Raw genomic sequence first — 26,955 nt, forward strand, 5'->3', positions numbered from 1 at the left:
AGATTCACGGGCTGACTTGGTACTGGTTTCAGTACTCTCCAGAATTCCCTGGATCAGCTCGGATACTGAAAATCTGATTTCTTCTATGCACTGTAGGACAGCACTCAGACGACGAAAGTTACTCATAGTAGATGGATATAATGTAAAAATATATTTCAACTCAGTAGCTTTATAGCTTATGAAATAGTGCAAAGTTGATACATCATTGGAACATTGTGTTCAAGTGTACTACTCCTACTCTTCTGTCCAAGAAAAGAAAAAGTCATGGTCACATTTCTGTTTTTGACTTGAGCCGACTAAAAGATGTTGAATTTGGTGGCAATGTTCGGTGGTGCAAATAAACCAAAATCTGGCGTCACTACAAGTTTTGCCAGTCGGCCATATGTGTTATGCTCAACTCAAGTTTCGGTAAAGTCTTGGATAATTATATAATCAAATTATCTAATCACAAGCACTGGGATATAGCATACACACATATGTCGACTGGTTTGGAGTCTGAAATAACAGTAACTTTCAGATTTACACAAAATGTTGAAAATGTTTTTAACTACTTTCAGGATTTAGACAGGATATTGTGGCTGACATTAGCCGGTCAGGCATCCAGTGTGATAAGCTCGTCAGGTTGAAAAAGGTAGGTCAAGGGCGAAAGGCCTGATGAGGTAAAGAGGATTTTTCCGACAGAGGTTCTACCCTCGTTCCTTCACTTACTTTGCTGATTGTCCAGAAAGGTAAGTACTAATTCATTTCGGTTCCCCTTTTTTCGATTCTCATGGAACATTTTACACTATTTCACCTTCGAGCGGGTTACGTATCTGTCCTAGAAGGCCTTCCCATCAGCAGCGCCATAAGGTCCTGACTGGACTGATTACTTGAACCCTGGTATGATAAGTGAGTGGGGATTATATGTGGAGGAAGTCGTTGGTGCTGCCTCATCCCGTACATAGGTACCTGTGCCTGATTTACTTGCTGACTAAAAACCACCTGAGCACTCTGGGGGGATCCGTGTACTAAATCGGAGGCAGCGTTGGTGCCATTCAATAGAGATGCTTGTACATGTTGCACTCCAGACTGAGATATACGCGTTGACGGATTGACCCCACCGCTGGTGAAATAGAGCTCGGGTTGCGGGAAAATGTCGTTCGTGTATTGGGTGTTACGTGGATATCCGGGTGCCACCCCTGAGTGCATGCCTGGAAAACCTGTTGACTCTGTAACAAGATGGGGCGAACGGCCACCAGGAACTGCCAAGGGAACAAAGTATTTCGTGGATCCATGATTGGGACTGTGCGTATAGTTGTTTCTTAATGGGCCTGGTTGGAACCCAGAACGTGAACATCGACCAGACTGTCCACCCAGTGGAGGGGCTGGACTTGAGTATATGTGATCATATGAGCTCAGTGGTAGGAATTGGCGGGGGCTATTTGCGACATGCTCATCTCGTCGCGACTCAACTACCACCATCCGTCCATTCTGATTTCGAGAAGGCACAAACGTCCTATCATCTATATAAATGCATGAATATATCGTCAATGCGACAGCGTAAATGCTACTCGCTGTCTGTTGCATGTTGATCATTAAGAAAGCGTTGAAGGTTGTTTGTAGCATCACTTGCGTATTCAGTAATTGCTGAATGAGCCTTCAAAACAATGGGTAAACTAATGTATTCCTCATGGAGGAAACCTGTTACCTGTGTCGATCTAGTCAACGTCGCTAACATTCCTTCAGCGTTCTCATCAGCAGACGCGTGCGCATTTCCTGCTGCGACGTACTCCAGAGGTGCCCAACCGTCTTGTTCACGAGCAACCGGCGACAGCCTGTCCTTCAGTCGCCCTTTGCTATCGAAAAATTTAGCAAATCGACTTCCCTTCGCCACAGCGAGTCCAGGGCTACTAGAAAAATCTGAATTTGAATTGCGTGAGGGACATATAAAAGGATAGTCATCATATTCGAAAGCACCTCGCTGTCCAAAGGATGCTATATCCGAAGATAATCCAATTTTCATATCCCCAACCGACTCCTCAGCGCGTAAGTCCCATTCACACGAACCTATACCATCGAACACAGGTACCTGCAGCGGACGGCTAAGATTATCATACGGCAAGGCCGTCGCCGAATCTTGACTAGGCCTGCTCAAAGAATGCTGGATATGAATTTCTTGTGCTGGGTCCTGTGGATCGAGCTGGTGCGAAAGGCGGAAGTCAAAGACCGCTGATTCTGATCGAAGGTGATCGTGAGGATAACAAGCATCTGCGTCGCGGTCACGGACATCCTCAGGGCGTTGATTATATGAAATGCGAGAATGAAGATTTTCAGACGAAAGAGGATTAGGAAAAAACCGCGAAATTGTGGACTCGTCTCTAGCAAGATTTTCAGGTACCTTGGCATTGGAGCTAGCTCCAGAGGATATAACAGATGAAGCAGAAGGAGATACGATTGATGATAAAGCACGAGACCCATCTTTCCACGAATCTAAGAAAAAATCGGTCGTCCGGGGAGGGACACCAGACGTCAGAGATATGTGCGACGAATCTGAATGCGAAGCCTGAGCACCGGAAGACAAAGAACCTTAAAATCCAACTCCATCAGTAGTTCGGGAAACTGAAGTACAACCTTACCACGTGCACTTCGCTCGTTTTCCGAAGTCCTAACTGCGCCGACTGGAGTAGCAGCCTTCAAATTTTCAGAATTTGTTTTCTCTTCCTCCTGTTTCATCATAAGTCGAAAGAGCTGAATTTCGTCTAGGGGCTTCTCAGTAACAGGCGGTTGATTGCTTTGTATTTCATCAGAAATGTCTGCAGGACCGCTGGCTCCGATAACCGAAGTGACGGAGGAATCCATCCACGCTGGTTGTTTTTCTACGTTTCTTTCACGACCGTAGTTGCCTCGTCCAAAAGTTTCATCATCAATCAACCCGTCACCTATTTTGTCCCGGCCACTGTTATGTTTCCCAGGACGATCATGGCACTTGTCGAGAGAATGGTCATAGTTAACTTTTCTAACATGCCCATTCCCACTGCGTTGTTCAGAATCCCGCTCACGTCCGCATAGTTGACGTTCCCGTCGAATGACATTCCTTTCATCTCTTTTGCCGTCATCTTTCCAGCGACGATTTTCAGTCACACCCGAGGCTCCCCCACAATCTATGTCCCGCCTAAATGCGTCGTGACCATCATGATCGCCATCCGGGACAGAACGGATATTGCGACGACGTTCTGGACGTCTCTCAAGAAATGAATCGACTATATCTGTATCTCGACTTAAAGACGGAGGACCTTGCTTCAATAGATCTAGTCCAGGTATATCATGTTTGTCATGACGATGGTCCCTAGAACAGCGAGTACTTGACTCTATACCTGCAAGATTATTTTAGTAACATTTAGTTCCACATGTATGAAACTCACATCTTCTCCATTCTTCATTAGAATCCACAACCACCTTCATTGAGGAACTTTTCGCATCCGATTTACGTGAATGTGCTGTATGTTGATTTTCGTCCTTAGACATGCTTTTGATCGCGTAACCATGAGTAATATCTCCATCATTGTTACGCGCTTGACCTGGAGCTGAACGGTTGGGAAATACCACTAGTCGTTCTCGAACCGACTGATCGGCTACCTGCGTTACGACTATGACACTTTGGTCAACTAGCTTCCAAACTTGTACGTACCAGAGAGACCCTTTCTTCGACTTTATCTTTTTCTTTTGGGGTCTTCTCTTTTTCCACGTCCTTTGATCGGAAAGACTCATTTCCGCGAATGGATTGATGTTTGAAGTGACCCATCTGTGCATGCTGGTTGTGATTCCCTCGGATGGAAGGTCGTATGAGTGCTTCTACACATATGGTAAGATTATAATAAAATTAAATAACAGTTAAGATGCTAAGACGTACCTCTCTCCTCAGCATCTCTACGGAAGGTACTACAGGATGGTCAGGCTGGATTCGGATGGCGAGGGTAAACGTGAGCGTGAGAACTCACCGTCTTTCACGTGTATGATTCTGACCTGGGCCAGACAGCTCTGCCTCCTTGGACGCACAAAGTTCGTTTTCCGAACTAAAAGTGTATCGTTGATGCCACACAGATAACTGAGCTAGATTTGCCACACATACCCAAACCAATCCTTCAGCGCTGGTATGCCAATCGGAGGCTTCACGAGAGGTGATGCATAGAGCAACAGAATTTGACGAGGAGAGTACACTATTACTGATGATGAAGGCGGTGGAATTTGGTGGGAGTCGGAATCAGGGGCCTTTCCTTGAAGAGAGGATACTGTACTAGAATGGCCTGTATCCTGAACGGGAGCCCTTAAGCTCTCCTGGTAAGGCAAAGTGGTCGACATATCTGCCAATTGCAAGGGATGTGCTATCAGTAAATTGACCGTGTGACCTACGTATACAAGTCTTCCACTGCGATTGTGGCTGGGGTTATATGAAACAACGGAGTTTGAACTCTGTATATATGACGCCCTGTTTGCACCTTTTTAAAACTGCGACAGCGAGAAGTTTTTTGGTGCGAAATATAGCGGACTGCGCGGAAAACAGACAAAAAGGTCGGTGTGACGAAAACGGCAGCAGTTCCAGTGTCCTCCAAAGACACCGCCGAGTGCCGAAGTTATCACTGAAGAGCTGCAGTACAGGTAAAGTTTTCTAACTATGTTGGAGATTTGTATTCTTGGTTGCAGCCAGGTGTGGCTGCAGTGGTATCTAAAATGAAGGGGACAGTGGTCCTCAGAGGGCGTCTTAAGTGAACTTCAGAGCAGCCAGCATATCAAAAATCAGGTGGAGCTGCAACCTTTGGCACCATCAACAAGCAAGCACACAATGAGGCAGGCAGACTGTAATGTTGTTGCTGTCGACCTGATCACTACTGATCTTTCAAACTGATGGCTCCCAGAGCGAAGAAAACCCCTAGTGCAAGGCAAAGAAAGTCAGTCACACCAACTGATGATGCAGGAGATGCCGCTGTGAAGCAGATCAAGATTCAATGGGAGAAAGAGCCGGTGAGGACACAGCAGCTGGTGGATTATCTCAATGGTCACGAAGAGTATAGAATAGCTTTATTTTCAGACTCTACAAAGGAGGCCAAGTCCCAATATTGTTGCAAGATTATTAACAAGTCCTCTGCAAGTAAATCTGATGTTTACAACATCATGAAGTATAGCAAGGCTATCAACAATCACATTGGAAAGTACGTCCTCCCCCCCTGATTTTATTTTGATGTTTCTGAAATCCTTTCTAGCTTAAAAAACAAGTATCAGGCTTTCAATTGTGAACTTGGGGTAATAGGCTCTGATCTCTGTTATGATGATGTTGAGACCAGCAGCCACCTCTGGAATCTCATCAGTAAGTTCCCTCCCTGCCCCCCCCTTTTTTTTAATTGAATTTAATTGAATTTTTAGACCACTAATTATTTTATTCAATCTATTGTTAGAAAAATTGAAGTAAGACCTTCCATGGTGGGAGGATCTCCACTCATAGTGGAGGGAAATCCCTCATATCAATGTAATGGTGAAATCTTCCAACCCTGGCACTCAACATGGGGAAGATACCGCTCGTTTTTTTTCCACGTCTGGTAAATATGGTGAGGAAGTCGTTCCCCCCACACCATTGGCTGAGCACCTGGGTGTGCCCTCCCAGCCTGTGGCTCTGAACTCCACAGCCATGGTGTCTATGCAAACTTTACAGGCGGTACTTCTTTCCCATCCTAATACAACATCTTGAAGCTTGTCCCCTCCCCAATACCGCCTCCACCTTCTTCTGGCTCACTGCCCCTGCCGTCTTTTGCCCACCCACCCCTGCCTACAGCATGTGGCTCCTCATCAGAGACTTCAAGTCTCATGGATCCTGACTTTGTTGGCACAGGCAAAGAGGATGATACACTGGAGCCCCTGACCCCTGAGGCCTACAGGAGTGGGGGGTGGGGGTGCCGGTTTAAGACATGAGTAAATTTTATTTTATCTTGTGGTGCCAAAGTGTTACAATTGATGTACCAGTACCTACTCACACTTTACTTTTCGTACTTTACTTTTACTTTTTCCAAGTCACATGACCAGTCATGTGACCATTTACTTTACTTTTCATTTTCGGACCTTTCCTTTGATTTTCATTCTCCGCTTTAACCTTGTACTGTAGTTTTCACACTGTGCCATGTGGCACTTCCCCTTTTAGTTCAAACTCCACCTTTCTCGCGCGGCGCTGCCTTTATTCTTATTTTAGATACAAGTATCTCACACAGTGGAGCTGGTCACACGGGCTAGACCCCATGACATCAGCAGCCACTGCTTCTAGCAACTGTACAGTACATACGTACAAACAAACATGTATTCAGTATATATACCCCAATAGATCATGGGGAAGGACTCAGCGAGTCCTCCTGTTGTATACCAACTAACTCACTGCATTCTAAAAGGGTAGCCACTCCCTCATTATCTTTCTTTATAGTGTGTTCCTGTGTGCGCCAGAGTTTATCTTGGTTGTTACACAAAGGTTGTTAGTATAAGCATGAAAGAGTTCATTGATGTCGTCATTGGAGGAGATGGTGGGGGTGGAAGAGTTGTGGGAATAAGGGGGTGAAGACATAGAATCAGAATGTGCCTCCCCCTCAGCAGATACTTCTACTTCAGAGATGATTTCAGCAATTTTGTGCTATATATAGATATCCATAGCAATTTCCTGTGCATCATTCAATGCAGCGAGAAGTTTGGCACACTCTGAGATGTGAGGCATGCTTGAAACGAAGCTTTAAAGTTCATTCTCATGGTCTTGGCCTTTTATTTGAGCTGGGGGGCTTCCTTTGGTGGTTTTTTGAACTTAGAGCTTGCTATCTTTACTCAAACCTACTCAACTGCCCAAATTGGCAGCTTACTAATCACGAGTTGCACTCATCGCAGCTTTGCTGCAACTGTCAGGTGCCTGCAGCACCTTCCACACCTGTGGTGCCACAAAAAACCACATGAGCAAAACTAAGCAAAAAAATGTGCTCCTATGTGCTCCACACGTAACTTTTAGGCTACTGTCCCCTTTGTTATAGATAATTTCCGCACAACAACATTGTGGCTCAACAATCACCTGAAAAGGCAGCTTTTTTCCATGTATCAAGGCTGTGGCTGAGATTTTTTAAGTTTATTTGTGACTATTTGCTATCTACTAACTTTCAACTTTACAGGGGCGCTGGCACATGCTGACACTTTTTTTCACTTATAGTTCACTTAAGGCACTTATTTCACTTAGGTTTGCTCATGTGGTTTTTGTGGCATCACAGGTATGGAAGGTGGGGCAGGCACCTGACACTTGCAGCAAAGCTGTGATGAGTGGAACTCATTGCAGACTAGTCATGACAGGAATGCAACCGGTATAGATTAGCTAGAGATTACATAACAATGTTGCAAGTGTTATTGCAAGGCATCACTAGTACCATCAATGCTCTCCATGCCTTGCAAGAACTTTTCCCCAGCTCTCTGTGCATACTGTACCACCCATCTTCATTGTATATTCCATTTTTTGAGGCGGAATCACATCCCTAACACAATTTACTATGCCTAAAGACACCAACACAAAGACCTGCCCAACCTGCAATAATCTGTTCAAGCCTCATAGACTGGTGACTGATATAAAAACCTGTCAGCTCCAGGTGGCTGCTATGAAGGAAGACCATGAATTAAGCAAATGGCTCTGTTTGAGAAAAGAAAAAGTAAGTTACTATATTGGAGAATAATAGCTTACTAATTAATGTCATTAATGTAGGATGGATTAATCAAGAAAAAGAACTTGCACTGGCTGCTCATAATCAAGGTTGACATGATTTGTGTATTTCAGATTCCTTGAGTACTAATTATATGGCTGTATTGAAGCTGAGCCTTCATCATGGCTGGTCCAAGAAGATGAAGAGACTACTGCTAGTAATAATGTGCCTTTAAATGTTTTTGGTATGTAAGTATGATTATTAATTTTATCATTGTTCTGATTATTATTATGTTTCAGTATCCTCCTCACAAGTTGGTACAAAGTCAGATGCAATAGAATAGCTGGAAATGGATAACATAAAAGTATAATACCATCCAAGTAGTGGTCGAGCTGCAATCATCAACCAATTTCCTGAGTTTACATGCATCATCTAGAAAGGACCACATTATTAGCTCAAAGCCTTGGTCTCCTTTTTGGCCATGTACTGACTTTGAATTTGCAGAGATTGCCCTTGAGGCTGTGCAGAACAAGGATCAGATAACAAGACTTATAACTCTGATTCAGTGTTGTGGGAAGAACCTAGATTCATTCACATTGAAAAGTCACACCGAGCTATGTGAAGCATGGAAATCTGCTGCCTAAGATCTCATACCAGTTTGCACCTGTATGTAGTTTTGGCGTTGCCCTGCTAATTTTAATTTAGTTTAGTTTTTCAAAGTAATAATTTCAGTTCCTTTCCAAAATGAAGAGCATCAATTTGATGCCCATTTCTGGCCACTGTGAGACTGGGCATTGGATCTAACAAATGATCCAGAGCTGGCACCACATTTTGCCATCAATGCTGAAAGGCTGTAAAAATAGAATGATTAGTCTTTTGCACAATTTTTTGATGAGCCATGGAAGGCAAAGGATTTTTGGGATGTTCATTGGGATGTTCAAGTATGTTACAAATTTACATGTGGTAGGTAGTATTAAAATGCATATATTTATTATTCTAGTTGAAGCTCCCAAAAGGTGCCAAGCCATTTTGTTTCATTTTCAAAGTTGTCTTTGTTTGGTTCTCAAAAGGTTATCTGGTTGTTGCACATTGTGCAGTTGATATTCGCAATAGCAGAGGTGTGGGAGGTGGTTGGGTTGTTGGGTGACTTCATATGGTAGATAATGGCTGATATTCAATATTGGCCATATGCTTACTGATGATATTGGTATGTGCCAGAAGATGAGGCTCATAAAGGCAAAACAATATTTGCCAACTTCAAGAACATTGTCTGGCATGAGGCATGTTTGAAGATTCTGATTCTTAAGCCTATTGAACAAAGACAGGATACTGGCATGAGGACATTATTGATCATATTCAGCGACATCTTTTCCTTATGATGTTGATTTTGTTAGCTGATTACAAGGAACAGTCAGTTATATGGCAATTATTTAATATGTATTTAATTTATATTTATACAATTACAGATGAGCAATGGCCTCAACACAAGGGGGAAAGTCCAAATTTCCATGCCCATTTTGTCTCGTCCCACAAAACTATCTGACCACAATCAAAAGTATGATATTTGGATTAGTGTTCAATCTGAGGCTTTAGTAGAAAATGCAAATTTGCAGCCAACCACAGCAGAAAAAGAAGAGGTTTTGAAAAGCCAGGGGCTTTAGCCTGACTGGTTAGACTGATATAAATGGCCTCATTCACAACAAAACTGGTCATGTTTTGCTGGGCTTAATACACCCTTCAGTGACATTTCAGGCCTTGGAATAGCTGCAGAAAGATGATGTTGCATTTAATAGGTTTTGCATAGGGTTTGCTAATTTTTGAATAATTTACTACCACCTATCAATGTTCCACTGCCTGGGGGCAGACATATCAAACTTAGCACAGCAGACAAGGTTTGCAACTGCTACTACTCAGGCTTTAAATTTGGTTCACACTTCTCCAAACAACAAATGGGGCAATTTTTGCTCACCTAGTCTTTGTCTTCACATGCAGCATTGACAATACCACCTATTCATTAGCACTGGTTTAGCCTTATGACACACCAATAGGCTAGTATTATTGCAAAGAAACAGATTTACAGCTTTGGAGGCTTTGTTCAAAGCTGCACTCTGCAACCAAAATTATTCCTGTTCAGTCTATCATCTGTGGCACAAGACTACAATATTCTTGGAGATGTCTTTGTTGATTCCTGGAAGGCTACCATTTGTTGCCTTGCAGCTGGTTTGGAGGGCCTGGGCTAGTTCTGAATATCAGCACCGTGTTTAACATCACTTAGGATTTCATCAAGCCCCTCAATCTCCTCTTGTTCCTTATTGGTGGATTTGCTTCTTGGTGCAACCATTCTTGCTCTGGGAAGGACTCTCTTCATTGCTGCCTTCTTTTTACCCTTTTTTTATTGGCTACCGGGTGCAGACTAGATTTTAACCTGAAGGTAATCTTGGCATTTATATCATTCTTCCAGTTGTACCAATGGTCTAACAGACCCTGGGTCTCCTCCTTTGTTATACATGATGGTTCCCAGGACTTGTACCCCCAAGATATGTACCCCTTTGACAAGTCAATATAGTTGCCCGGGCACTCCGCAATGCTGGACCAAGGTACTGAAGCCTTTTGTGTTTCCAGTGGAAATCTGGTAATGTGTTGTCAGGAAAGACCTGATGATAGCCTGTAGGTCTGAAAAGGTTGCCAGGGAAGACAGATTCTCATCTACAAGGATGGGACATCTATTGTTGTCAAGTGGAAGCTTGATCTTTTCTTTCTGCTTGCTTGGTAGGCTCTCCTTTGGCACAGACCCACCTATACCAGCTATATACAGTTCAGTACTCTAGGGTGTTTATTAATTAAGATGGAAACTTACTAAACTGACTTTGTGCATACTTTCCCCAAGCCTCCCATATCTTTACATTACAAGGACATGCAAATGGTTGCATTTGTATCTCTATGGGCAGTGAGCACAAAACTCAACATTCCCAGATCCCGGCTTGCTTGCATCTGAAAGTCCTTCACTACTTTCCTACACTTCATTTCAGTAGCTCTGGGTATCTGGAGGCACTATTTATCCCAGGTGAGTAAAGTGTAAGGACTATTTATTAGTTTCTCTATGTCTTGGTTTTCAAACACTTTTCCCATTACACCTCTGGCTCTAGGGCTGGAGGTATCATTTGCTATTTTACTTCTTATAGCCCTCACAGGCTTTCTCAACCATTGTTACCACTTTATATCACAGATCAGAGACTGGCAACCCCAGCCAGCCAGCACAATGGGTAAGGGGCTAGTGGTAGACATCTCACCAACCAGCTCCAAGCCCCATCAGTGTCTGGAGATACTAATAGACGCTTTAGTCAGGATCATACCTCATCATGAGGATACGGTTCCTGAACACACGTGACAACACTTATTATTAGTACACTTTCCCACCTGCTGATTAATTGTCAAAGTTGTACAATAGTTATCCTTTTTTCTTATTGGTTGATTTCCCCCTCAGACCACTTTCCTTTTATTCTTTTTTCGGTCTGAGGGATAGACGGTTAGCTATAAAAACCCTACATACTCATGTATTGTTCTTTAGCTTTCTATTACTTGAATTAACCGCTTTACTCCTCATCAGAAACCTCTGAGTCTACTCCCATATCCTCTACTTGCTATATTAACTAGCATCTGTTGATCTTCAAGACTCACTGTACCTCTTACTCCCTGCAAGTGCAGTCGGAGACGCGTAGTGTTTTTGTTATAGTTTATCATTGCCTCACAGAGAAATCCTACCCTAACCCTGTTGTAAAATATGTCCACCAGAGCCCTTTTCCACAAAGGCTATTTTTGGGTCTCAGGGGTTCAACCCTAAGAGGAGGATACTGTCATATCCATACCAGAGAACAGGACTCTGGCATCTCCAAAGGAGATATTTCCTCAAATCCAAACCTCCTGAATCTTTGGTATTCTCAGGATTACGCTCCTCAAGGCCTGCCAGTTGGCATAGCCCCATGTCCCACCCCCACTGTTACGATAACACAATTTTCGGACCTTTCCTTCTTTTTCATTCTCCGCTTTAACCTTGTACACTTTAGCTTTCACACATGGTGCCACGCGGCACTTCCCCTTTTGTTCAAACTCCTCTTTCTCGCGCCGTGTTGCCTTCTTCTTATTTGAAATACAACTCTCTCACACAGTGGAGCTGGTCATGCGGGTTAGGCCCCATGACATCATCAGCCACTAACTTTATCAACTGTACAGTACATAAGTACAAACACTCTGTATTAGTATATATACCCCAATAGATCCAAGAGACTCCTCAGCGAGTCCTCCTGTTGTTAACCAACAAACTCTCTGCAGCTTAAGGGGTAACCACTCCCTCTTCACTACCTTTATAGTGTGTTCCTGTGTGCGCCAGAGTAACTAACTCTTGGTTGTTACACCCACATGGTACTCCGGACTCCCGTTCCAATACTCCTGCACCAGAATTCTAGTCCGTCACATGCTTTCCTATGCACCCTCCCGTACTCCTCATAGACCCTGTAGTTCAAACCTTATGATACACTCCTTGCTCATATGTTTCTCTCTTGCTAGATAATTGTCCGCATAGAGCTCCATATCTACATTACAAGTTACTCCTTACGAGCCCCTACTCCTCCGACAGTATATAAGTTGTAGCTTCTGTACTCCATTCCTGCTGTTTGAATATCAACTAGATTCCCTTGCCTTTTTACAAGTCCTTTTCTAAGTCTATCTGATCCTCCTCCAAAGGATCTTTACTCTGCTCCCTTTCCATCCTCTACTCTCCTCCATCCATTTCTGTCAAGTTAGAGACCAAGGTCTGCGGAAAGGCCTAGCGCACAAGCTAAGCCAATTCCCCATCTTGTACTCCGTTACCACTTACTCCATCTCCGTACTTTGTAACTCCAAATACTCTGTAAGGTCACGGTTCTGACAGATACTTGAAGAGGGTGTAGACAATAATGGTATCAGACTTGTAAATTAGTAGCTTCTTGTACATACTACAATACATGAGGTACTATACAGTTGGTAAGTGAAGTTAAAAGTCCAATGTGCAGCATGTGACCAATCACATATTGAGTTTAGGCACTGGTCAGGTGATGTGTCATATGATTGGTCATGTGACTATGGCAAGTCTGAAAAGTAAAGTAAAGTAAATGGTCATGTGATCAGTCATGTGACTTGGAAAATGAAATGTAAAAGTACAGAAAAGTAAAGTGTAAGTAGGTGCTGGTATGTCAATTGTAACAATACCTCTCTAACTTCAGTGGATGAACCACTATTAAGGGGTTTTGAATCATTATCTTCTATATCATCTAAGTCATGGCCTTCAGTCTCTGATGTCTGATCATTCACATCAGAGTCTTCTTCATCAACATAAGCTTGATTGGGTGCAGGTTGAAAAGCAGCTGGAGGGACATTGGCGGACACACAATGACCAGTGTTTACAGCAACCCCCAAGTGGCTGACACCTGCTAATATACCTAAGTGAAACTCAGCCGCTGCCCGAGAGGCTATAGAAACGACTGAGGTATTCCTATACTAAACCCCCTACTACTTCTAGTCGGAGGTGCTACTCGCTACAGTATAATGACTCCTAGGGGTACAATTGTGCTCCTAGGAGAACAATGGTTACTCCATGGAGTGGTGGCTATGCTCCATGGAGAACAATGGTTGCTTTGGCAGAGACCGGGTTTATCCGGTTTTGTCACTCCCACTCGAGTGCAACCGTAGTCCCATAGCTTTAGAGAATTTCCAGTGTTTTTCATGAGTGAGGGGTTCAGTGAGAATGTCTGCAACCATATCTCCTGTAGGAACGTATCTGATTACTGCCTCTCCCTTTGATACTAAGTCATCTCGGATAAAATGATATTTCCGTTGAATGTGTTTTGTGCGAGCACAGAACTGTGGATTTCGTGTAAGAATGATAGCTGCTTGATTGTCACAGTGCAGTGTTGTAGGTCCATTTTGAGCATGTCCAATTTCTTCAAAAAATGTCCGAAGCCATGCAAGGTGTTGTCCAGCATTGCTCAATCTGGAGACATCTGTGCCATCATATTGTAGTTCCATGTCCCTGGTTGCTTTCAGATATCGGAGGACACATTTTGCAGCTTCCCAGTGATGGCTCCTTGGAGCTGAGCTATGCCTGCTTAGTATTCCAACAACGTAGGCAATGTCTGGGCGGGTTCCGAGCATGGCATACATGAGGGAGCCTACAATTGAGAGGTATGACACTTGACGCCCTTCAATATGCATCTCGTGTTGCACAATATCTTCCCCTGGAGCATTTGCAAGGAGTTTTGATCCATGGGCCATTGGTGTCCATACTGGTTTGCAGTTCTTCATTCCAGTACGCTCCAGGACTGTGTCAATGTATTGGCATTGCAATAGGGATATTGTTTTGTTTGAACAATCACGTTGGATTTCTATTCTGAGGATGCATTTTGCTTCTCCAAGGTCCCGCATTTTGAATATGGATTTGAGTTTGGCTTTTGTGATATCCATGAATTTCCGGGATGAAGCTCCTAGGAGGAGGTCATCTACATAGACAACAACAAAGCATATTTGTTTGTTGTCCCGGAATACATAGAGACATGTTTCTGCATTTAGTCTTGTGAAACCGAGCTCCTGGAGCTTGCGATCAAAAGTTTTGTTCCATGTACGACCAGCTTGTTTTAACCCGTAGATGGATTTCTTCAATCTCCAGCAGTATCCAGGTTGGATAGGAACACCCCCTGGAGGAAGCATGTACAGTTCTTCTTCAAGTTCTCCATTGAGATAAGCTGTGGATACGTCCATTTGATCAAGTTCTAGGTCGTACTTTGCTGCCAGGGCTAGAATAATTCAGATTGACTCTAAGTTTGCAACCAGAGCAAAAACCTCCTGGTAATCAATCCCCTCCCTTTGAGTAAAACCTCGTGCAACAATCCAGAGTTTGTATCTTTCAATGTTTCCGTTTTGATCAAACTTGATCCGGAACACAGGTTTTGATGTGATGGGTTTTACTCCCTTCGGAAGTGGAACAGTGTCATATACTGCATTAGTATTGAGACTTAGGAGTTCCTCCTCCAAGGCAGACTTCCATAATTCTCCATCCGGACGTGATAAGGCTTCTTTTAGTGTCCTTGGAAGGTCTGTGTTAGACGGACCGGTACTTGCTATTCCAGCAAAGAATGTCTCCTCTGTATCAGATGTATCTTGATGAACCTCAGGAGTGTTAGGTTTCTCCATGGAGTTGTCATGCTGCTCTTTTCGAGACTGTTCCTCATCTAGAGTCTTTTGATAATCTCGGTTTTTGTCTGCAGGACGAGTCTGGCGACTGCTTCTGCGTACTCCTAGGACTTCAGCAGGCATGGCTGCTCTTTTAGGAACTTGTGCAGGTACTCCACGGAGTAGACACATTTGTGTGTGTGTTGCCCCACTCACTCCTGCAGGTGTTGAATCACTCCTTGGAGGCGTAGGGTGACTCCTTGGAGGTGTTGTATGCCTTCCAGAAGCTGATCCAATGGACAGGCTGTCTAGCTGTATTCGGACTTTTTCCACATCAGCTGTCTGTATGTTGAGGGGCTGTCCTCCCACTGACTGTAACTCTACTTTGGCTTTCTGTTCTGAAGATGGCCAGTGTTCAGGTCTTGGTTGTAGAGACTGTTGTGGAGGGTGTCTTAGCTGATCAGGTGCTCCCACTGCTCTCGGAACGTCTCCACGGAGGTATTGCCCTACTGCTCTCGGAACATCTTCATGCTGATATGGTTCCGTTGCTTGTGGAATATCTCCTTGGAGATGTGGTTCCATTTGCAATTCATTTGGATCTTGGATCCAAGGGTCAGGATCATCCTCCAATGATTTTTGGTCTGGATAGTGAGCATTCTCTGGAATGAGTCCCTCCCACTGATCTGTGCTAGTGTCTGTGTTTCAGGGAGCAGTGTCATCCTTTTGTACCTTTCCGGATTCATTGAATATGACATGCCGACTGGAAAACACAGTCCGTTTTTCAGTGTCTAGGAGTTTGTAGGCTTGCTTTCCATGTGTGTAGCCAATCATTATGGCTTTGCACCCCTTGGAGTAAAACTTCCCTTGCCTTTTGTCTTTCGGAATCAAGGCATATGTTTGGCATCCTAAAGGGCGAAACAAAGTTGGATCAACTCTCCTTTTAAACAGTATTTCATATGGGGTCTTTCCATGGAGTCCTGATGCTGGGCTGCATGCTGTGATATATGCAGCTGTTTGCATGGCATCTACCCAAAATGACTGGAATCATGGAGCATAGTGGTTGCTAATGTAGCCAATGTCTGATTCATGCGTTCTGCAATGCCATTTTGTTCCGGAGTATCTGCAGCTGTAGTTTCTTGGATGACACCATCTCGTCGGAGTTGATTTTTGAATGCATTGCCAGTATGTTCTCCTCCCCCATCGCTCCGGAGGAATTCTGTGTATAGTGGAGTGAAGTTTTCTTCTCCCAAATGAGTCCGGAAGAATGTTTGGACATCTTCTTTCCATTGCTTGTATCGTTCCAGTGCTTCACTTTTATGTTTTAGGAAAGATATCCATAGAAATTTGGAGAAATCATCTACAATGATAATCCAGTACCGAAAACCCTCCCTGGAAGTTGGTTTGATTGGTCCTCCAACATCTGTGTGCACAATTTGTATGGAGCACTTGGCTCGGTTTCCTCCAGTGGACTTGAAAGGTAATTTCTTCATCTTTCCTAAAGCACAAGGTTCACAAAACTCCGGGGTTCCGGTAAGGGTGTCTATGTCCTGGAGCTGTCTTTTTGTAACCATTCGTTGCAAGCGGTCCATTCCAATGTGTCCCATTCTCCTGTGCAATAAATTTACATCTACTGCTGCAAAAGCTGACTCCGGGTTGATTTCGGGTTTTGCTTGGATGTGATAAAGTCCTCGCTTGTGTAACGCAGTGAGGATAAGTTCCTCCTTTTTCCGAACTTCACAAGCATTTGACCCTGCTGGAAAAAGTGTTGATAACCCCGTTTTGGACAATTTGTGCACAGAGACAAGTGCTAACGTGAAGTTTGGCACAAGTAAGACATTTGACAGTGCAATATTGTAGTCCTTTTTGCCAACAGTTGCTTGTAGGATTACTGTTCCAATGCCAATAGCATTTACAGAGGATTCATCCCCAAAACTGATTGTCCTCGGAGGATGCAGAACATGGTATGTTCCTGGCTCAAACCAGGAGCGGTGAGGGACCATGTGGGATGTTGCTCCGGAGTCAATGATGATTGTTGTTTTGGTCTTATTGGGTTCCGACACAAGGTAAGCTTGAATGCGTTTAGCAAGGGGCTTGGAAATATGTACATGTTCCAATGCAATATGACTCTGTTCCTCCTTGGAGTCAGATCCAGATGATTGCTCCGCCATATTTGCCTTTTCCTTCTCTTTTCCTTTATCCTTGTGTCTTTCCTTTTTCTTCTTCCTTTGACCTTTTTTAACTGACTGAAGTGTTTGACACTCCGAGGTGTTGTGTGATTTGGCTTTGTGGAAGTTACACCATTTCTCCTCGGATTTGAGTGCTGATTCAGAACCTCCAGGGGCCTTCCCTGACTGTTGTGCAACTTCTGCAGTGATCCGGATCTCAACTGCATCAAAGGTAAGTTTATTTTCTTCAATCGTGTTGATTACCGATGACTAAAATATTTGCCATTCCGCAGTGCATGGGAGAGATTGGAGAAGAGTGAAGGCAATAAGTTTGGTATCAACTCCTAGTTTCATTCCAGAGAGGTGTGAATCAATTGTCTGGATTTTTGCAATGTGGTCCTGGATAGGTGATGTCCCATCCCAGGACATTTTGGTGAGTTGCTTGAATGAATAGAAGGCCGAGGCAATGTTGGACGTTTGATGGAGTGAGACAAGTTTATCAAATAACTCCTTGGAGCTGGTGAGGTCTCCAGTCCTCATTAGGAGGGCATCAAAGATGTGGTCCTGGATGATTCCATGTGCCTTCTCATCCTTAAGTATCCAGGTGATCTCAGGATCCTCCGAGGAGGTAGGTTTTCCTGGTGAGGGCTTAAGCTCCTCTCCAGTAACAACCCGGAGAACTTTTTCCCGACGTAGCTTTGAGATGATCCGGAGTTTCCATATCTGAAAATTGTTGGGTCCAGTGAGAACTGGACATGCGGATGTATCACGTGCTGTGGTCATGGTTCCGAGGTTGCCGTTTCAAATAAGAATTATTTCCTGTGTAGCTTTTGCGCACTAGGGCTCATAACCTAATAAAACTAAGTGTAACTCAGCCGCTGCCTGAGAGGCTATAGAAATGACTTTATTATGTACCTATGTGAAACTACAATAGATGTTAGTTTAAGGTGATCTCTAATAAATGTAATGTAACATACCTCAGCCGCTGCCCGAGAGGCTATAGAAACGACTGAGGTATTCCTATACTAAACCCCCTACTACTTCTAGTCGGAGGTGCTACTCGCTACAGTATAATGACTCCTAGGAGAACAATGGTTACTCCATGAAGTGGTGGCTATGCTCTATGGAGAACAATGGCTGCTTCGGCAGAGACCGGGTTTATCCGGTTTTGTCATATCTGAGCTTTATAATGTGGGCAATATATAAAATAATTACAAACTTTATGCTTCTAAAGGCTTGCCCACTCCCAACTTGTTATGTCTAGGCCTGCAAGCCAGGTAATATCATGTGATAATCACCTATAGCCACATGATTCATACCAGTCACAGCTCAATCCAGTCACATGACATAATAATTCAGTGTGGTTACACAACTAGTTTTAGCCAAGACTGTGGCAACACTATATGTGAATCTGAACAAGCTGTTGAGGTAGAAATAACAAATGCTCATCTGAGACAGTGGTTTACTCTTCTTCTGTCTTTGATGGGCAGGACCTTCCTCCACATTCTTGCTATCCTATTGGACAGATGTTACTTGTACAGGTCTTTTCACTGTGTTAATTACTGGATAATTTCTCCTATCTTATTTGTTCGCAATTGAGGTCCATGGCTGCCATTTATAATGTTTCCTCTTTCCATTGTGCCATAAGACTTGTGCTTCTTGCTTTACTTTGAAATTATTCTTGTTCACAGATTTGTTTTGACAGCTTGATTTTATCATTTAAAGTGTTGCTACAACCTCATACTCATCCCCAAAATAACCTGCCCCCCATCTCAATGGATAAAGCATTACAAAACCAGCTCCATGCATTGCTCAGAGAATCCAAATAGCAAAGACACTCATATGCACTGCAGCAAGCACTAAATCTTCCTGAATGCAAACATTTTCCTTGGGTTGCTACTCAACAACAGAAGTCTGACATTATCCATGTGTGGCAAAGCCACTACACCTTTGATGCTTTTACAAGGAAGACTTGAGCCATTTGTGCTTGTAGGTTTGCCCCAATTCATATTCATATTGTCTATGCCTCCAAAATTGACTTTTCACTGTTGACTAACTTATTCCTCCCCTATCATGTTTTGCCGGACAATTATGACTATGCCTTATACGACAAGGCAATCTTGCACATCAAAGGCCTCCACACACCTTGGTTACCCAGTGATCTCAACATTTGTAGGAGTTGTTGGCACTGGTTGATTGAGAAGAAGAAGCAGCCATTAAATGTTACAATATACAATTTTTGGACTTCCAACTTTCAGTCTCCACTTCAACTTTCTTTCTCTTGTGGACACTTGTGCCATGTGGCACTTTTCTTTACTTTCAATCACCACTTGTATCTTCACTTTCTCTTGCTGCACTGCTTCCTCTTATTTTTAGATACAAACTCTCTCACATGATGGAGCTGGTTACAAGGGCTGCACACTATGATATTATCAGCCACCATCCTTAGTAACTGTATAGTACAATATGTACAAATACCCTGTAGTAGTATATATACCCTAATAGATCAAGAAGACTCCTCAGTGAGTCCTCCTGTTGTTTACCCACAACAAACTCGGTCCTACCCTAAGGGAGATTATCCTTTCCTTCACTCACCCTTCTCTGCTTGTTCTCATTGTGCACCAGAGTGTACAAACTTTTTTGTTACATTAGATGCATTAGCTAACTTTCAATATTGTGGCCACCACCATGTTCCTGCTACTGAATCTAATGCATTTTCTGCTGCTAGTATATAGTATATTTGACAAAAGTGTGGTATCTTGTGCATGTGCAACCATTCATTTGCATCTATTTATGGACAATACTTCATGCAGTGATCCTACTGCCTCTGAATGCTACATTTGGGGCAATATAGCCATGATCCCTTAAGGCTCGGTTCAATTGTGACAAGTATTGCCCCCTTTAGTGACCAGTAGAAAAATCAAGAACAGGATGAAGACAATAATATCCTAGGTGACATTTCTGATGACCATCCTCAGCCTATTCACTCTCATTCAAACACTGGAGAAGACAATGAAGCCTCTGGATCAAGATAGCAATCATGGTGGAGCCAACTCTCAGTCTTTGGATAATAACATAGTAAGTGTTCCTTCTCCTTTGTTTTAAGGCTTACCTATACTACATTTTTATAAGGTTGTTTAAAGTTCAACAACAATTACTTCCAGCTCAGGATCAACTTCACATAGTTCTAGTCCTAGCATTTTACGTCTCTCCATCAAACCATCATCCTCCAAGACTAAGCTAAGTTCTATAGCTTGCTCAACTTTGAGATATATTGCTAGTCTTGGTCACAAAGCTATGAGGACATACACCATCACTCAAAATGGCCTTTCCAAACCCTCTCAATCATTCATCTATCTGCTGGGACTTATTAGTTAAAGCTACCAGTAAAAACAAATCTACTACCTCCTTGGCCAACAAAATGAAGATTTTATAGGATGACCAAGACTTGAAAGCTCAAGTATTGGAATGTGTGAGTACAACTTATTATAGCAAACATATATTAATTCCATTCAAGTTCCTCCTACATATCAAATCAAACAGTTCCACAATAGAGAGGAGCTGGGAGATTTTATTCCATGGATGATCAACTCTGGTGCGTTAATCAATGCAAGTATAAACTTCAAGGTATTTTTTTGTCCTCATAAAAATATATACAATCTGATTTATTGTATAGGATAAAACATCTGACATTATGCAACCATGGAAAAACAACATCTTCAAAATGCTCTTTCAAAGTCAGTGGTGGGGACCTAAAGGTGAAATATGGTAAGAAAATCAACTAATGCCCCTGCACTTGCCCTGGTAGCATGCTCTGTAAGGTTTTTCTTACTCTTTTATTTGTAAATTTAATTGTATATTTAGGTTGAATGTGCTTTACTTGGCACTATCAACAATAAATTGGTAGAATTCTCTGAGAATTCATTTGCTCCAAGGTATGTACAATTTGTTTTCTGGTTATTTTATATATTTGCCTTATTTAATTCATAGATGGGAGCATTTGAATCTAATTCAAGAGTTCAGGGAGTGTTCCCCAACACATCTGGCAAGTGTGTTTGGTGATATTGAAGAGTTTGTATGGTAAATTGTTCACTCTAATTTTTTAATTTTCTTTTTCTTATATTTTATAGGGGCGGTCCCAGTACTTTGGCTTTATCTGAATCCTCTTATCCCATATTTGACTTCAATGATTTAGAGGAGGCAGCTATGTCTTTTAAGCAGTAATCTCATATACTTGTAGCTGTCATTTATATATTGCGCTTTTATAATTCATTGAAGTTTTAACTGTTTTTACATTTTGAAAATGAGTGGAAGTGAAATGCTCTGGATTGATCTAGTTAGCTTTGAATGGTATTTAGAGGAATTAGAGTCATTTATATCAATTCATTGCAAGGCCTTATACAGCTGGGGTGACTTTGATATATTTGACTTTTTATGCTATAGGCAATTCCTATATGCTATAAGCCTGCACATTTTTGCATCTGGTGCACTATAGCAAGGGACTTTGTAAGATTTGCATTTACAGATCTGAACAGATCTGAGTGATATTTTTGCTATAATAGCATATTTTTTGTATTTCTTTGCATTTATAGCCACATTATGTTTTCCTGATAAAGTATGAGAATATGTGGTGAAAATGTATGGCAGACTAGAAATCTGGTGCAGCAAAATCAGAGCAGATATCTGGAGTACCATGTGGGGGTGAGGTATAGGACTATACCAAATGATATTCAGAGGGGACTGAGGATAGATCTGACAAATTATGACATTTGTTTATAGTATGAGAAAACATGCATTGGCCAGGGCTTGAACCTGGGACTCCAGCTTTCATGGTCTGGTGCTTTACCAAATAAGCTACCAAGGCGTATTTGAAAAGCATACTGATTGGTTGCATGCCCAGAAGGTCCAGAATCACTGTACACGGGTGTGGATCCCATTGTGTTGTGATAAGATCCACAACTTCCAGGGCAACAGAGGAGGCCCAGGATAATTGCATAGTGAATTGGGTGGATCCTTCAGGTTTACAAGCTTGGTGGAAGGGGACTGCGTTTACAAGGGATATGTAGCCATGAGGTAAGAGATCAGAGTTGATGTTGGTTGGGCATTCAAAGTCTCCGGAGTACAGAATGAGATAGTGTTTAGTACCCTGTTAATTGATGGATTGTAGCAGGTGAGCTAATTATATCCCAGAACTGCAGAGCAGGATAAATCCAATGAGGTGACATATATAATTGCTGCAGTGGCATAAGCTTTTGCAGTGCTGGAGGAGGATTTAGGACACAACTTTGCATTGTGACCGGCTTGTCCGCAGAACAGACAAAAATTGTTGTTAAAACAGTGTTTGTATTCTTCCAGAGTGAGTTTACCTTCCTTGCCCAGGTTATTGGTCAAATTTAGAGTTTTTGGAGCAGGCAAGTGATGGGAGTAGGAATAGAAAGAGGAGTTTCTGTGGGGTGTAGGTTTTGCGGAAGTCAAGGAGGACTACTTGGAGGAGGAGGATGTGGTATTGGTGTTAGATGAGGACTCGGGCTGGGTAGTAGTTTCCCTACTGAATCCACTGCATTGTTCCCAATAATGAGAGTTAATGGCTTGAGTGAGGATTTGTAACTCCACAAGGGTGTCCAGTTTTCTGATGCAGGAGATATTGTCCTTAATCCTTGAAGGGAATCCCTTGTAGAACTGATGACAGAGTGTGCCTTCATCCCACCCCCGGATTTGGGATGCAAGACAGTTGAATTTAACCATGTACTTGTTCAGACATTGGTTTTCATGCATCTGGAGGTGTTCAATCTGGGACTCCACATCTTTGGTGGGATTGTGAAGCCCAAAGTTGGAGCAGAGTTCAGAGAGGAACTCAGAGTAATTGTCCATCCAGATGGGAATAGTGGCAAGATTGTCTGGGTCAGGATATCAGGTTCAAACCAATCCAACATCATTCCCTTAAGGAAGGAAATAATATAGTTGATTTTTGCCCGGTCAGTATGGAATGTGCCTGGACAGTTGTTAAAGTTCAGTTGACACTGCACAATGAAGGAGTGAAGGTTCCTGGGATCAGAGCCATTGAGAGTGTCTGGCTCTCCAATCTTAGTATGTGCAGAACCACAGTGGGAGTTGTGTCTGAAGGATTTGACAAACAAGGTAATTGCCTGGGCCAGAGTGAGATTGTTGGTATCCTAATTCTCCAGCTCATTGCAAGGTAGCTCAGCAGGAGTGAGCATCAGAGAGTCTGGAGCTGGGGTCAGGGCACAAGGAGAGTTGGGAGGGATTGGGGAACCCCTGGGGGTATGGGGTAAGTCGGACATTGGGAGGTCATGAAGATAGATGGATTGCGCCTCTAGAGGTCGACAAGTAGAAAAACTGTGAAATTCAGTGTTGCCCTATGAGGTATTACATACGTGTTTGACCATGGGAGAAATATAGAGTGTCTGGGAAGTGTCAGTTCAAATATACTGTCAAAACCATGACCTTTAGAGTGATTGGAGTTTGGAGTATAAAAATGGGGTGGGGAGCAGAACGGAGTACAAGATTGGGAGCTGATTTAGCTCATGCGCTAGGCCCTTTTGCGGACCTTGGTCCCTAACTTGACAGAGTGAATAGGTGAGATTAAAGGATGAAAGGTGGAGAGGAGTAAAGGTCCTTCGTAGAAGGACTGGAAAACTTAAAAGAAGACTTTGGATAAAGGTGGGGGGAACTAGTTGATATTTGAACTGCAGGAACGGAGTACAGGAACTACAGCTTATATACTATCAGAGGGATTAGAGTTCATAAGGAGTAATTTGTAATGTAGGTACATAATATCCTCATGGATCCTGTAGTTTAAACCTTATAGTACACTCCCCTCACATACAATTTCCCTTCACTAGAATATTAGAATATGTGGAGAAAATGTATGGCGGACTAGAAGTCTGGTGCAGGAGAATCAGAGTGGATACACTGAGCAACAAAACTGTCTCAATATTAGCAATGTTTTAATTGTTGAGTGAATAACTTGTGCACTATCGATGCTAGACCCCTAAACCCACATATTATTAGATAGCCCTAATTGAGGGCCTTCTTACTGTATATACATTGCTGAAGTAATTCTTGTTATATCAGTCAATATTCACACATTGATCCGCTATACTTATTGGGACAGTTTTGTCGCTTATAGTAAGGGTATCAGAAATCAGTATGAAGTGTATCCTCTTTTGGCCTTGATGACCTCCTAAATCCTCCTAGGCATACTTTTGATCAATACCTGACACTCCTCCACCCCAATCTTCTCCCACTCTGTCTGCACTCTTTCCAAAAACTCCACTATACCTGAAGGGGGCTCTGGATGCTTAGCCAGCCTTCTTTGAGTAAGAACCATAGATATTCTATGGGGTTAAAGTGTGGAGACTAAGCTAGCCATACCATAATCTCATATCTATGATCAACAAACTACTGCTTAGCCCTTCTGCTAGTATGCTTGGGGTCATTATCCTGTTGAAAGATAATATCATCAGGGGATAACCCATAATATTGGAAAGTTTGTTGCAACTTGTCCTCTAAAATCTGTGTGTAGAGTTCAGCATCCATCCTACCATCAATTTTGCAAGCCATTCCAACCCCTTCCCAAGTCATACACCCCCATATCATCAAAAATCCTCCTCCAAACTTAACTGTCTTTTGCACTAGTCTATCACTCAACCCTTCTCCTGCCTTTTTCTATGCTCATCTCTTCCTATTTAACCCAATGCAATTAATTTTGGCCTCTTCTGACTATATAACCCACTTCTAATCCTCAACAGTCCAGCCCTGGTGACTCAAAGCAAAGTCCATCCTAGCAGTCTTGTGACGCTTAGAGAGGAGAGGACACTTTTTCTTCACCACAGCCTTCATGCCAGCTTTTCTGAGGTGATGACAAACAGTCCGAAGGGAGATAGACTTGTTTTTTTGTGACTTGAAGTGTTTTGGTAACCCAAACAGTTTTACAATCTGCTTCACTCTTAGATCACATTTGACTCTAAAGTTATGCTACCATCCATCTTTATGGTCTTTCATCGTTGACAGGGATTGTTTATAGTATCTTAGTATGATAGGGTTTAATATACATTTTTTAAGGCTTAAATTCTCTTGTTGCTCTGACAAGAGAGTTTTTAGATTAACTATTGTTGAATCAATATCATTCAATAGAAAGATGAGTGTTGGCTGAACATTATCTATCCTCCCTCTCACTTTTATTATTCCTTCATCAGTACGATCAGTGCTCTCATCACCATAGATAACCTTCTCCTAGTAGCTTCAACCCAAAAGTTTATAGATACTATAAATGTCAAACTTTTTTGTAAACCTTTTTTGACTAGTTAACTAAATACATTGAGTATTACTCTACTTGAATGCATATTTAGAATGTAAGACAAAAGAAAACAAAGTACATCTTTAGAATAGAAATTTGATATGATTGTTCAAACAAAAGTATTTCTCTCCTGCAATATCAGTACATTGATATAGTTCTAGAATACACTGGAATGAAAAATTGCACACAAATATAGACTTTAATAGCTCATAGTTTGTTATTTCTTAGAAAAGTTCTAGAGGAAGATGCTGCTTAACATGAGATGCAAATTGAAGAACATTAAATATTATATCTACCACTTATATGCTTCCTTATATAGACCATGCTCAGAACTTGCCCACATATTGGCCTTCTAAATTCTGCATGGTTCTTCCTACTGGTCTTCCCTACTTTGCATAGCTCCCCCCACCAGTCTTTCTTATCCTGCATGGTAAACACCATTGTGTTTCTCCCTCCTTTATGGTTCCCCGTAATGGCCTTCCCTATCCTATATGGTTCTCCCCACTAGTCTTCTCTGTATGGTATGGCTCTCCCTACTGGTCTTCCCCATTCTGTATAGTTTTCCCTATTAGTTTTCCCCCTTCTCTTTGGTTCCCCCCAGTGATCTTCCCCATTCTGTATAGTTCTCTTCATTTATTGCTGTATAGTCAACCTCACAAGTTTTTACCCCTCTTTGTAGTTCCCCTTAATGGCTTCCCTATCCTGTATAGTTCTCTCTATTGTTTTTCCCCATCCTATGCAATTCTCCCCATTGGTTTGCTCCATGCTAGATCTTTCCTATCCTGTGTGGCTTTCCCTAGTCTTCCCCGTTTTGTACAGTTCTTCCCACTGGTTTTCCCCATCCTATTGATAAAATTGGATAATGACCAGACCAGGGATTGAACCTGGAACATTCTGGATACATGCCAGCTGCTCTACCAATTGAGCTATATGGCTAAGGTTATACAATGTAGGATCTTAAACATGACATGCAACCACAAACAACTTACACAGAATAGCTGCTGCATACTGGGCTGGCTTACAAATCAGAGGTATTATCCTATTGAGTATTGGTATGTCAGAGTATATTCTAACACCTATATGGTTCTCCCCATTGGTTTGCCCCATTCTAGGACTTCTCTATCTTGTATAGCTCTCCCTACTGGTCTTTTCCCTCCTTTGTGGTTCTCCCCAATAGCCTTCCCTATCTTGAATGGCTCCCCCCATTAGTTTTCCCCATCTTGCATTACCCTTTCCCATTTTGCATGATTCTATCACAACACACAATGAGATCCGTGTTAGTTTTGGTGATTCTGCACCTAGTTGTGCTATCGATTTTCCCTTCTTTCTAAATCACTTTCCTCTTTATTCTTTTTGCTGTATTGTTCAGTATTCACTGAGCATTCTATAATTTCGCCTTTGTGGCTGATTTGTTTACCTTTGTTTACAAAACTTTGGACTAGTATTGCAGAATCCAGTATTCCTATTTTTTAGTTACTCATACTGGACTCTAGGTACTGTACACATTCTGTACTCTCTGATAATATAGTTACTCATACTGGACTCTAGTTCTGTCCCTGTTAGCTCTCAGCAAGTGGCTAGACACTTCCCA

The 26,955-nt window shown here is 42.4% G+C and overlaps 5 protein-coding genes across 5 annotated transcripts; 2 read left to right on the forward strand and 3 right to left on the reverse strand.

Annotated features, from left to right (window-relative positions):
- Positions 1-465: 465 nt before the first annotated feature.
- Positions 466-3,491, reverse strand: SERLADRAFT_458711 (uncharacterized protein; the record flags this gene model as incomplete). The annotated part of the gene is made up of 6 exons (XM_007314457.1): positions 466-1,502; positions 1,555-1,636; positions 1,688-1,899; positions 1,957-2,565; positions 2,616-3,353; positions 3,402-3,491. The coding sequence occupies 6 exons, from the start codon at positions 3,439-3,441 to the stop codon at positions 805-807; spliced, it is 2,379 nt and encodes a 792-aa protein (XP_007314519.1).
- On the reverse strand, positions 3,483-4,363 carry SERLADRAFT_458713 (uncharacterized protein; the record flags this gene model as incomplete). The annotated part of the gene is made up of 4 exons (XM_007314458.1): positions 3,483-3,615; positions 3,668-3,831; positions 3,890-3,918; positions 3,978-4,363. One exon carries the CDS (start codon positions 4,336-4,338, stop codon positions 4,090-4,092), a length of 249 nt encoding a protein of 82 aa, XP_007314520.1.
- A 518-nt stretch (positions 4,364-4,881) lies between these two features.
- Positions 4,882-5,940, forward strand: SERLADRAFT_405906 (uncharacterized protein; the record flags this gene model as incomplete). The annotated part of the gene is made up of 3 exons (XM_007314459.1): positions 4,882-5,186; positions 5,238-5,341; positions 5,804-5,940. The coding sequence occupies 3 exons, from the start codon at positions 4,882-4,884 to the stop codon at positions 5,938-5,940; spliced, it is 546 nt and encodes a 181-aa protein (XP_007314521.1).
- Positions 5,941-20,008: 14,068 nt separating this feature from the next.
- Positions 20,009-21,268, forward strand: SERLADRAFT_405907 (uncharacterized protein; the record flags this gene model as incomplete). Its single annotated transcript, XM_007314460.1, has 8 exons — positions 20,009-20,122; positions 20,481-20,516; positions 20,588-20,671; positions 20,721-20,812; positions 20,853-20,865; positions 20,909-20,979; positions 21,035-21,124; positions 21,175-21,268. The coding sequence occupies 8 exons, from the start codon at positions 20,009-20,011 to the stop codon at positions 21,266-21,268; spliced, it is 594 nt and encodes a 197-aa protein (XP_007314522.1).
- Positions 21,269-24,466: 3,198 nt separating this feature from the next.
- Positions 24,467-24,733, reverse strand: SERLADRAFT_346281 (uncharacterized protein; the record flags this gene model as incomplete). Its single annotated transcript, XM_007314461.1, has 2 exons — positions 24,467-24,580; positions 24,635-24,733. Coding segments are annotated over 2 exons (213 nt in total), but the record flags the coding sequence as incomplete, so codon positions are not given.
- Positions 24,734-26,955: the final 2,222 nt, after the last annotated feature.

This window comes from Serpula lacrymans (genome assembly GCF_000218685.1).
Source record: "Serpula lacrymans var. lacrymans S7.9 unplaced genomic scaffold SERLAscaffold_3, whole genome shotgun sequence".
Lineage (NCBI taxonomy): Eukaryota > Fungi > Basidiomycota > Agaricomycetes > Boletales > Serpulaceae > Serpula > Serpula lacrymans.